The sequence below is a fragment of the Myxine glutinosa genome, chromosome 8, assembly GCF_964187855.1.
Source record: "Myxine glutinosa chromosome 8, kmMyxGlut1.1, whole genome shotgun sequence".
Taxonomy (NCBI): Eukaryota; Metazoa; Chordata; class Myxini; order Myxiniformes; family Myxinidae; genus Myxine; species Myxine glutinosa.
The window spans coordinates 68,484,783-68,497,750 of record NC_136268.1 but is presented as its reverse complement, the minus strand read 5'-3'; the positions used below and the strand labels follow the sequence as shown (position 1 = coordinate 68,497,750).

Below are 12,968 nucleotides of genomic sequence, written 5' to 3'. Positions count from 1 at the left end.
CTTTGATTGCTCTTTGTGCATTCCATGTGAACAATAAAATTAAAGAAAGCAAGAGAGATCATGTAAGTCAATATTGTCGTGCGACTCCAGTTAACACCAGAAGGTCGCGGATAGGCCTAAACGGATTTAATGGAGGTGACGACCAATACGGATTTTACTATGGTCGCGCGGGAGGAAGAAGGAAAATGGAAGCTGCGGTAAAAGCGCGTACCTATGGAAGGTGAACGAACTCAAATGGCAAACAAGATTTTAAAGGAATGGAAAATAATACAAGGGTTTATTGAAATAAGAATCGGGACAGAGAAACGCGACGATAATCAAATAATGTAACTAAATTGGGATCCCACACACTGGACTCAGAAACGAACAAAGGAGGATGAATTACGAAAAGAATTGTCTCGTTATGGTGTGTAAAATGGTGCGTGCGGCCTTGTCTGTCCCTCGTCTTGTCTTGTCCGCCGTCCAACACGGCTCCGTTCAGCCCCGATGCACTCACGAGGTCCCTCGCTCCAGCACCACAGCACCGAGCACTGCTCCAAGCACAAGCACCATTCCAAGCACCACGAGGTCCCACAGCAGGAAAAGCACCGTGCGTCCAATGCAGGCTAGCGGCTCCAAGCGAGGTCGATCTTCACACACGATCGGCCTGCCACGTCCCAGTCAGCTCTCCCGAAGCAAACGTGCAAGAAGCAAGCGAACTCCACTCGGGCTATGACTCAACTCAACTCAGCTCCGCAAGACGAAGCGCCGGATGTCCAAAAAGGGCTAGCTGCACAAACAAGAGCACGAACCGCAAGAGCCGCAAGAGGAAGCTGCAAGAGACGCAAGAGCCACAAGAGCTGCAAGAGAGCAAGAACCGCAAGAGAGCAAATGTCCTTCGGCGCGCCCTTAAATAGCCTCCCCGCTGTGGTGACGTCAGCCCTGGCGCGCCACCTAATCAGTGCCCTCCACCGACTCGTTGGCTGGAGGTTCACGCCTACCGCGCCACCCCTTCACTCGTTCCCTGTTCCGTGGTCATAGCGCGTGGCACTCAATGTGGTTAGGCCTGTTGGAGGTGTAATTGGCGGCGGCCATCATCAGCGATGCCCCGGCCTGCTTTCCTTGCCTGTTCGTCTTTCACAGTCATGTCAGGGAAGGGAATTATTTAGTGTTGCACTAGGGACCTAACTACATGTCTATGTTGGTGTGCATTGCCATAAGGGACAAAGGTTTAGCTACCAGGTGTGAACACACAGGGGCGTTATCTTTTAATCCATACGCTACTTATCACTCGAACATCCTGGTATGCTCACAGGTATACTCTTAACCGACAAAACGCCTACACATGAAACTTATTACAGGGCAGATTCCTTACCGCGACAGACGAATACCTACCTACACAGATCTACCTGGCTCTACATATTGCTACCCCACCGACATAACAATATGTAATCACCGGCACCTCCAGGGAAAGAGCTCTGCGGCTCATTCACACTCACTCCCAACAGAGCACCTCTGCACAGAGGCTCACGTTATTTTAGCTCATTCCTTGAGGACTCCTTCTGGCTCTATGGTTCCCTGGATTCACACAACCTAAAGTTCTGGACTACCCGGATTTATAAAGCCCTTGGCCGAGGCGTGGTCAGCATCCCGGTGCAGCTTGTTGGTCACGGCGCTGCCTTTGCATTGGAGTGCGGCTGTTGTCAGACTATGCTAATTTGTTGAGCTCGCAGCTCAGGAACACTGTCCTCTGGTAACCCTGCCCGTATGCAGTCCGTGCTGCTCGGTCGGGCGCAGGATGTTTCCCAGCAGTGCCAGATGATGTTTCAGAAGGTGGAACAGAGTCCTTCCAGGTATCAAAATATCCACCTACCAGATGATGTTCCTTTGGTTTTGCTTTGTATTGTGGTTTTGTAATGAAGTGTGGGTTTGTGTGTTGCAAAGTGTAGATGGATGTGCTGAAAATAGTTGTGGGGAATGAGAGAGATTAAAAGGGATGGAGAGGTGTGTGTGGAAGGGTGGAGAAGAGATAATAAGAGGTGATGTAAGAAGAAAGAAGAGAGGGAATCTAGAGAAGAATTACAAAGGTAATTTGAATCTGCTACACAAACACAGTGAATTTCATTGTCCACTGATACAAGGGGAGAGGTAATCAATCTAAACAAAATACTACTGATATATCTCCATTCCAGGGCTCCTTTATGTGTAAGATGTTAATTTTTTTCATTCACCAAGATCATTTTCATTCACTAAGTTTTTTCATTCACTAAGACTAAGATTATTACACTAAGATTAATTATTATTAAGTTTTTTTTTGTTTGTTTTTTTAAAGTTTTTTTTTACGTCTGGATACTTTTGTAAATAAGCAAGAAATACACATACTTCTTCAGTAGGTCACCTCATCTATACATAAAAGGAGCCATGCATGCATCTGTGCATGCATGTGAGTTCCAGACCTCTCTATACCCCTTGACACCCGGAAGACACGTGAAGACCCTAAGACCGTTTAGAACCTTAAGATCCCCTCAGACACTTAAGACAATTAAGACCATTAAAGAGCTCTAAGACCCCCAAGACCTCCAGGACCCCCCCCCCCAAGACCCCAGATCCAGATCTTCACCAAAATGTAACCTATTCGTCCTTGTCACAACCTAACCTGTCCACCAAGATTTGTCCGAATCAGTCCATAACTTTTTGAGATATCCTGCTCACAGGCAGAAAGACAAACAGGCAAATATGTGTGAAAACATAACCTCCGTCCACCCTCGGTGGTGGAGGTAATGAAGGATAATGAAAGTGAATAAAGGCGAATGATGAGTTGTTCTGCTTGTTTGGTGCAGGTGATCAAAGAGACTCTCTGTCCAACGTGGGACCAGATGTTGGTTTTTGATGACATACGACTTTATGGAGATGAGCATGAGATGAGAGAAGACCCTCCTTTGGTGATCATCGAGATATTTGACCAGGATACTTTGGTACTTCCCGATTTGTCTTTCTGTTGTTGCTACACATGTAGAAAATGATAATGTGAATGATTAATATTATTCAGAAATTGTTATTCTACTAAACCAGACTTGGTGGTTTAATGGTGGTGCTTCTGTTCCGAGTCTGGGAGGTTGGCAGTTCAAACCTCAACCGAGTCATACCAAAGACTTTTAAAAAGGCATGTGTTGCTCCCATGCTCGACATTCAGTATTTAATTGGGTTAAGAGTATGGACAATTGCCATAGGTTGGCATTTATGTGGAGGGAGAAATTCCTCCTTAGGAAATTCTCCGCAGAGTGCGGGGAGAAAGAAATGCATTGTTGTGATGTCGCTAGTACCCAGAGAATACCCTTGGAAGTGACGGCACTTCTGCCGAGCTCAGTGGCTGTATTTGTCTCATCTAAGTCTCTTATGTTGTGCCAAATATGTTAGTGTGTGTGTGTGTGTGTGTGTCATTGGTTATTATCCCCATATGCGGGTTTCAGAAGGTGGAGTGGAGTCCTCTCGGGTCTCGAAGTATACACCTCCATTTCAGTAAGGGACCATGATTCATGGACCAGTTTGTGAAGTTTTCTTGTTCTCAAAGTTTTGTTCCGAGGGCTCTTTTGAGGATCGTGACCGAGCCTCGGACAGCTTCCAACAGCAGTTTGTTTGTCGTAATATTCCCAGGGATGGGTTTTAAGATCCCTGTAAGGTTCTTTATTATCATTCCTGTTGCTCCAAATAATCATTGGTACAATTTTGGAACTCTTCACCTTCCAGGATCTTTTCACTTTATTTTTGAGGGCCTAGTATTTGGTCATTTTCTTTATTTCCGCATTTGGGCCAACATTTCTGGGTACTGACATCTCAATTAGCAATGCCTTATTTTCATTTTTGTACCTCAGTATTATATCTGTTCGCAATGCTTTGTTTTGTTTGTTCCTGCTTGATGGGATCATCAGGTCATATGTCAGCATTACTTCCTTGTTTTCAGTGATTGCTTTTGGTTAATGTTTACATGAGTTTTCTGGAACTGGGTTATTGAGACTTTTGCAGATCTGGCCGTGGATTACTCGACATCCTTTGTTGTGCCTTTCGGTGTACCGCTATTCTGACATGAGTTTTTTACATCCCGATAGGAGGTGACTTGTGCTTTCTGTTTATACCTTGGGCTCAGTCCTGCCATCTTCTTAAATCCATTCATGTAGTGTCCTTGGTTTTGGGCATTTATGATGATTCATTCTCCATCCCAGTTGAGCTGACCTCTTCGTAGCCATTGCAAAGAACTTTCCTTGTCTACTACCAATCTGTCTAACTCTTCTTTTTTTTTTTATACCTTCCTGCTCTTTTATCGTTTTCCCAGTTGTCGGTGTATATCTGTTGATATTTCGTTTTATATATTTCTTTTTTGCAATTGTTGGGGCTGTACTCGTTTCAGTTTCCTGTGACAATCTTCCATTCACACCTGCCTTGGGAAATGTTTTGCTAGGTGGGTTAGCGAGTTTATACAAATTGCATTTGCTTTGTCTTTGCTTACTGTCTAACTGTGTTTGCTTACAAATTGGATTCGGTAGTCTGGTGCACTTTTTACGTAATAAGCCAATACTACAGTCGTCATTCTGTGCATTTGGTTGAGCTCAATCAGGCTGCTATACCTGTTTATAAAGACATTTCATTTCCTGTACAATCCTAACAGAATAAAGCGGAATACATTGGGCGGGCTGTCGCACGTCCTCTGGTGATGATCAACGAGGCTTATTTGCCACCAAAATTTCCTCCTTCGTTGGACTACTACCCCATCTTCCGCGGGATGTGCCCTGCAGGGGAAATGCTCGCTGCATTTGAACTCCTTCAGGTTATTTTGTCAACATCTGCACATATCAACCAGTAGCTGCACTTACACAATTGTGTTATTTTAACCCTTTTGTTCACCTTGGTCACCTGCTTCGATGACATAAATGCGACCAATTGTGGTCTATAAATGAGCATCACGCTATTCGTGTTACTTTCTCTGTAATATGTAACAATTCTCTTTAATATTGTATTTTTAATTTCAATAATCACAGTTACCGTGTCCTCCTGCACAGATTCCACCAGAGGGACCTGAAAAATTACCACCAATGACTTCTGCATCGATGACCTCATTGGGACCATTTGTGGCTGTCCCGAAGACCATTCGGCCGACACTTGTCAAGTATAGAATCGAGGTAAGATTCGTCTCAAACTGAATATCAGAAAACCTTTTACAGGAAACAATTCTGTCTGAATGACCACGTTATAATGTCTCCCGTCCTCCTCCAGGGTGGTGTGACATATTGTTTTTGCCATTTTTTTTGCTTCTTTCTTTCTTTCCAATAATTTCAAATGACACACCATTCCATTGTTGAGCAAAATTGGCCATGGAAGTATACAGAGGTCCAATAAACCAAGATCCAACCTCCCCTCTTTTTATTTTTGCTGGTTTAGGTCCCTGTTCTTATTTTATGGAATTGATAATGAAACACTAAAATCACACATTTTGCCATTCCCTTGGCTTATTTGAGACTTGATCTATCGAGTCCTCGCTTCCCTAGGCCTCGGCTAAATAAACAAACACATATTTTGATGCAGTTTATGATTTGCTTGATTTATCCACCATGCTGAGTGATTGGCCAACAAAGAAAAAAAAAAAACCTCTTGTTTTCATGTCGGCTAATTTATGCCATTTCCCCAAAAAAATTAGAATTTGGAACCTTGAACTACATATTAAAGACGAAGTTGCATTGCGATTGGGAAAAGAAATATAAGTTCTTGTTATGCCACTGTTTTTTTTTTTTGTTTTTTTTTTTGTATACTGAATCGAGGCTCGTGAAAGAGCGAACATTTACTTCACAAACAAATCAACCAGACAAACAAAATATATAAAAAGAGGGAGTGGAATACAAGATGGGGAGAGAAGGGGAAGCACACAAACACAACATTTGAGAGCAGGGAGATGTGTGGAAGGGAGAGGGCTTGGGGGGAGGAGGCATGGGAAGGGGGGGGGGGGGGAGAAGTATAAAACACAAGGACTTTCAGGACAGAAGTTGGTATTTCAAAAAAAGTGGAATTGGGGTGAAATTAGCGGGGGTAGAAAAGATCAAGGTTTTGGATGGGGGAAGATAAGAGATGGTGGTGAACAGCTGTTTTAAAGACCTGGAGGGTGGAGTGGGATTGAAGAGAGTGAGGGAGTTTGTTCCAGAGGTGGGAGAAAAGAGGAATGAAGGAGTGAAGGTGAGCAGAGAGTCTTGATTTTGGCAGTTTGACCATAAGAGGGTTGCAGGCAGATCTTGTGCAACCTGTAGGAATATTTGCGGGACAGAGCCCAGAGAGAGCTGGGGGGGGGCAAGGCCAGAGAGGAGTCGGTAGAAGACGGAAAGACCACCAACCTGCCTGCGGTGAGTGAGTGAGAGGCCCTTGGAGTTAGCTTCATCGCGGGAGATTCCAATGATTCTGAATGCTTTGGTTTCAACAGCGTGAAGACGAGCTAGGTGTGAGGCAGGAGCACCAGCCCAGAGTGGAGAGCAGTATTCCGTTGAGCTGCGGATGAAAGCCTTGTATGTGGTGAGGAGCTCAGGTGTGCCAAGGAAGGACTTCGCACGACGGAGGATGCCCAGTCGGCGACTGGCTTTGGAGGCCAGATTTGAAATGTGGTTTTCCCAGGAAAGATCATGGCAGATAGTGAGACCCAAAAGCTTGAGTGACAGAACTTCTTGGAGAGGATTATTCAGAAAGTGGATGGGAGGGTTGTCCAGTCGGTCTTTTCGGAGAGACATCGTAAGAGTGTGAGATTTGTCAGGATTGAAAGACATGTTCCACTTGTTTGCCCAGTCTGTGATTTTGTCCAGGTCTGCAGAGAGTGAGGAGGCTGCAGACTGCCGATCTGAGGGATGAAGAATGGAGCGACAGAGTGTAGAGTCATCAGCAAAGAGATACAGAGGATTTTCAAGAGAGTCAGAGAGATCATTGATGAAGACCAGAAAAAGCACAGGGCCCAGAACACTGCCTTGTGGAACTCCAGCCTGAACAGGAAGAGGAGATGAGAGAAACCCATTCAGGGCCACACGTTGACTACGACTAGAGAGGAAGTCTGCCAGCCATGCGTGGACATTTCCATGGATACCAAAAAAGGAGAGTTTGGTGAGCAGAGCGGGGTGCCAGACTGTATCGAAGGCACGTGATATGTCAAGGGAGACTGCTCTAATTTCCTGTTTGGCATTGAGGACCTCCATCCATTGTTGAGAAAGCAGAAGCAGCATGTCCAGAGTAGAGTGTCCAGGTCTGAAACCAAATTGATGATCAGAGATCAAGCCATTGGAGAAGAGGAAAGATTTCATATCTGAAGCAATGATGGATTCCATTACTTTGCTGATAATTGGGAGAAGGCTGATTGGTCTGTAGTTGCTGGGATCTGTTTTTGCACCTTTTTGTGCAAAGCGGTGATGTTGGCAGATTTCCAAGCAGATGGAAGATGACCTTGAGCAAAGGAGAGGGTGAAGAGAACAGAGAGAGGGAGTGAAAGAGTGGAATAACAGGATTTTAGGACCCGTGGGCTGATGCCGTCAGGTCCAGTTGCAGAATCCGAGTCGAGGGTTGACAGAAATTTTTCCACCTTGTCAGGAGGAAAGGACACAGAGTCCAGGAGCAGCTGGGTACGACTGGGTATGGTGGGTACAGAGAGGGGTGGGTTTGGGACACAAGATTTAGAGGCAAACACAGAGTTGAGGCATTCAGCTTTTTCACGTGCGGAGTCAGCCGTGTGGCCATTTGAGGTGAGGGAGGGGATGGAGGGGGAACAAACACCAGAAACAGATTTGACCAGATGCCACCAGGATTTGGAAGAGGGAGACAGATAAGAGAGTTCGGTCCTGAGAACGGAGAGATATTGTTTCCTGGCTCTCCTGAGGGTGGACACACACTTGTTTTGGGCTTTGTGAAAGGAAATGAGATTTCCTTCCGTTGGATTTGCTTTCCAGGAGACGAAAGCAAGTTGTTTCTGGGCAATAGCCTCACCACAAGATTCCGTGTACCATGGACGGGAGGAAGGGTATGACAACAGAAGACGAGATGGGATAAATCTGTGCATGAGAGAGAGCAGTTTGCTTTGGAAGAATTCCCAGGAAGAATTTGTCAGAGGCAGTAGAGATGGGAGACCAGTCCAGATGATTGATGGCTGCTTGAAGACCGTGCCAGTTGGCCTGAGTGAAATGCCAGACTCGTCGACGCTGAGGAGGCTCTCTGAGAATGGTCAGAGAGATGTCCACTTTAACAAGCACATGATCAGAAGAGCCGATTGGAGCAGAAGAAGAGCAGCAGACATTTTCAGGGAAGTTAGTCATAACCAAGTCCAGAAGAGAAGATGCTCCGTTGACTGAAATCCGGGTTGGGAAACTGACAGATTGTGTCAGTCCCAGTGAGTCACAGAAGTCCTTTGCTGAAGAGCCATGTTTGGTGAGAGAGGTACCCACACCCAGGCAACTGGCATGGTGACAGTTGAAATCACCACATATGAGGAAGAGAGAGTTGGGATGGGTAGATAGAAGTTGGTCCATATTCTCAGACAGGGAGATGTAGATGGAGTCATCACTGTTTGGTGGACGGTACAACACACATATGAACAAAAGGTGGGAGCGAAGGGGAAGCCGTAGCCAAAGGTATTCCTGGGGGTGAGGTGGAGAGAGGGCAGTGCAGGGCGAGTGAGGAAGAGAGTTTTTTTTATAAAGATAGCATCCCCACCTCCAGGACGAGGCTCAGGTCTATCATACCGGAGGAGGGAGTAATCTGGGAGAGATACCAAGGAATCAGAGACATCATGAAGGAGGAAAGTTTCTGTTAAGCAGATCACGTCTGGTTTGTCAGAAGCAACCTGTATGGAGAGATCAGACAAGTTTGAGCGAAGGCCCCGGATGTTTGAGGTCCATACTGTTAAGGAAGAGGAAGGGGGAGCATCGGATACAGAACAGGGGGGGGGGGGGGAGCGGTAGGGTAAGATGTGGAAGAGGAGGAAGAGGTAGGGAGAGCTGTTGAAGGTGTGTCGGAGATTACAGAATAGCTTGGAGAAAGGGAAGAATGGGGCAGACAAAAGGTTTGATGGTGATTGGGAGAGGCGCAGTGAGGTGTTATTTGACGAGGGGGAAGAGCGAGGCAGAAGGTTGAGGGAGATGAAGGTGAAAGTTGGAAGGGGGAAGAAGTGGGGAGGACGCTTTGAGAAGGAGGGGTGAGAGGGGAGTCTAGGATGGGAGGAGCGAGGGAGAGTCTCAGAGGGGAGGGGTGTGGGGGGAGATTTGAAAGGAATGGGTGATTGGGAAGATTTGGAGGGGAGGGGCAAGGGGGAAGATTTGAAAGAGATGGGTGATGGGGATGATTTGGAGGGGAGGGGCAAGGGGGTAGATTTAGAGGGGAGGGGTGATGGGAAATGGGATTTTGGGGTGATGGGATTTTGAAAAGTGTACGATTAATGGGAAACTAACATTTATTGCAAAATGAGTTTCTTGAGACATTCGAGTCAAAAATACGTTTGAGGACGCTGGAGGGAGGATGGAGTGCTGGAGAGTTTAGGGAATGAATGAAAGATGCACTATAAGAGATGGAATTTTTTTTTGGAATGAATAGATTTGGTGAGCAAGTCGAAAGCATCCTTTTATAGAAGAAGAAGAAAAAGGTGTTATAGAATATGACAGAATACAGGTCTTCAGGGGTCAGATGAGACATTTTTTAACAACGTGATCACGTGATCACAAACAACGTGGTCGAAGAACGAACGAACAAATAAGAACGAATAACGAAATAAGAACTGAAGGAAATGTTTTTTTTTGTTGTTTGTTTTTTTTTTTGTTTTTTTTTAGATTTTAAAACAAGGAAGTATGGGATGAAAAGACAGTGAAAAACAGAGACCGGAAAGTAATTGCAGCGCAATCGGAGAACCGCTGAGACAAAAACAAAGCCTCAAGCCAAGGTCGGACACGGTAGCCTAGTACTACACTTAGGCCTCAGAATACGCGATACGAAAGACCGACGATTCTGTACACAGGTATGAAAAACCAACGCCAAGAATACTATTAAAGACACCCCAATAGGTACATACACCGAGAGAAAGATACAGTTTCGACAAAAACACAATTGTGAAAAGTTACTTAACTTCGAAAGCGAGCGCGCATGGACAGCTTTGAAGAGACGAGACCTCCAATCTTGCGCATGCGCAGAGCCTGTTATAAGTTAAGGTTATGTTTCTCTTGTTACATGAATATTTATTTGCATTTGCTTTCTTTTGTTAACAGTTTGGCCTCAGAGAAATCCCTTAAATATAGTATTTGGCTGTGGTAAACATAGAGATCTATTTTGCTACAGGTACTATTTTGGGGCTTGAGAGACCTGAAACGCATTCACTTGTCGTCCGTTGAGATGCCACGGGTGGACATAGAGTGTGCCGGAAAGGGTGTGCAGTCAGCCACCATCATCAACTTCAAGAAGAACCCAAACTTCAGCGTTCTTATGAAATTCTTTGAAGTTGTGAGTATTTTTTGAATTTTGGGTCACATTTAAGTTTTGTTGCATTAATCATCAAACATTTTGTATTATAAAAATTTTTGGTGGGGAACACCTCTTTTACTTGCCTTTTTATTGAGCATGTATGATTTTTTGCCCACCTCGAACGAAGTTCAGGAGAGCTTATGCGATTGCGCGTTGTCCGTCAGTCCGTAAACACTTGCAACTTATTCTCCAAAACCGCTGAGGGGATTGTGACCAAACTTGGCACAAATTATATTTGTTATGTTGTGACTAAAGTTTGTTCATGGCATTGAAAACATCGGGGATCTAAGGGGGTTTACCGGGGGTCAAAGTGGATTCAGGTTTGACCAAAATAGTAATTTGCTTTTTCCTCTGAAACTACATACACTATGTCGATGAAACTTGACCACAATGTTCATCACCCGTGACGTACCGATGTTTGTTCACTGCACTAAGAAAATCGAAATCTAAGGGAGTCTACAGGGGTCAAAGTGGGTCCAGGTTTGAACCCCCCAAAAGTAGGTATTGGATTTCTTCTCAGAAACTACACACACAATGTCGATGAAACTTGACCACAACCTTCACCACCCTTGCTGTACCAAAGTTTGTTCACGGCATTAAAAAAGGTTTCCCCTTTGGGCGTCTATGGGGGGTTTGCCCCCCTAAATAGGTATTTGCTTTCTTCTCGGAAACGACACATGCAATTTCGTTGAAACCTCACCACAACCTTCATCACCCGTGATGTACCTGTCGTGGAAATCAATCAGGTCCACAACTTTGTCCCATAGGTAGGTTTAATCACAATTAGATCTTTGGCATCATCCTGTAAAAATACAATCATGCAATAGATATCAGGATCTTGGCATCATATAGAAAGGACCGATAATAATAGTCAAAGCAAGCGAGTCGAGCATATATGTGCGGGTACGTACCATTCAAGACTACATGTCATAGTAAAATGTCACAGGAGTGCTCAGCGTCGCGGATGTCCCAGGTCTTGTAGACGCCCCTCAGTGGTTTAAGCGAGCATCACTCCCGGGTTCAACTTTGGTATATTTTCACTACATTCTCCCCGCCGTTAGAACTATACTGCCGCTAGGCAGGTCTCAAGCGTGCGTCAGCATAAATTGATTGGGGTACGTCATTCCATGTCAGTCGGTCCACCCGTAGCGGTCGGGGTGGCGAACTACCCTGCCAGCTCGTGTCCGGAAACTACCGGGTACAGCGTCCCCAAGCCCAGAGTCCCCTGCTTCGGAGTAGCCGCTGGAGGCAGGTGTCGGAGGGGGCACCTCAGAGCCTTCAGGCAGGGGTGTATGTGACGACGGAAGTGACGGCAGAAGTTCCATAGAGGAAGCTTCGGTAGAGTCCATAGACTCGTAGATCGGTTCGTCGATATCCCTGTAAGGGTCGATGACCCCACATGGGGCGAGATGGCGTACGGAGACATTGGACTCGCGTCCGTCTGCCGTCATCACACGAGCATGTTCGGGATTAGCCTGGAGTACCTGCACCTTATCTACTAAGGGGTCGTACTTGCTTGTGCGAACCGCTCGTTTGAGATAGGCCGGCCCCGGCTCAACGAGCCAGCTGGGTAAAGATCGGATACTACCCGAGCTTCTAGGGTGGTGGAACAGTCTTTCGTGAGGAGTCTGGTTGGTGGCCGTACATAGGAGAACCCTGATCGAGTTCAGAGCCGCAGGTAGCGACCAAGCCCATTTATCGAGGCCCCGGCCGAGGGTCCTCAGGCTTAGCATGACGGCCCTCCATATAATCCCATTGAAGCGTTCGATCTGCCGATTCGCCTGGGGTCTGTACCGTGTGGTGTAACTCGAAGCGACAATATTTTGGAGCAAATAACCTCTCACCTCCTGAGACAGGAACACCGCACCCCGATCGGTATGCACGTAGGCCGGATACCCAAACATAGAAAACAAATTCTGCAGGCACCATATGACTGTGGCAGCCGTCATATCCCCGCACGTGTCAGCAAAAGGGAATCGCGAGTACTCATCAACGATAGTGAGCAGATAACGAGAGTTACTCGACACCGGCAGCGGTCCTTTGAAATCCATCGCCAATCTCTCCCACGGTCTAGTAGCCCCAACCACCGTCCCCATGGGAGGGTTGTAAAAACGCGGCTTGAGTTCCGCACATATAGCGCAGTCACTGCAGATCCGGCGGATGTCTTCAATCGAGTATGGCAGATTACCACTACACACAAAATGAGCGAAACGCGCCACCCCTGGATGACACAGTGTCGTGCAAAGTGCGCAGTCCCTCCAAAGTTACGATTCCCGCACACGTAGCCGGCCTCGATAAGGCGTCGGTGACCAGGTTATCCTTCCCCGGGCGGTATTTGATGGTGTAGCAGAAGTCGGAGGGTTCAATACGCCAGCGAGTGATTTTCTCATTCTAAATACGTTGAGCATGTAAGGTGTCGTACATGAACGCAACGCTTTGTTGGTCCGTGATGATTTGGAAGCATCGCCCGAGTA

At 46.2% G+C, this 12,968-nt stretch overlaps 1 protein-coding gene across 4 annotated transcripts in view; it reads left to right on the top strand.

Moving 5' to 3' along the window:
* Nucleotides 1-12,968, top strand: part of LOC137432571 (otoferlin) — a 258,417-nt gene that overhangs the window by 196,014 nt on the left and 49,435 nt on the right. For all 4 annotated transcript variants that reach the window (XM_078783368.1, XM_068124613.2, XM_068124612.2 and 1 more), the window contains 4 exons: nt 2,820-2,954; nt 4,643-4,801; nt 5,034-5,153; nt 10,312-10,473. In XM_078783368.1, coding sequence (XP_078639494.1) covers nt 2,820-2,954; nt 4,643-4,801; nt 5,034-5,153; nt 10,312-10,473 — 576 coding nt within the window. The remainder of the gene's footprint in view (nt 1-2,819; nt 2,955-4,642; nt 4,802-5,033; nt 5,154-10,311; nt 10,474-12,968) is intronic.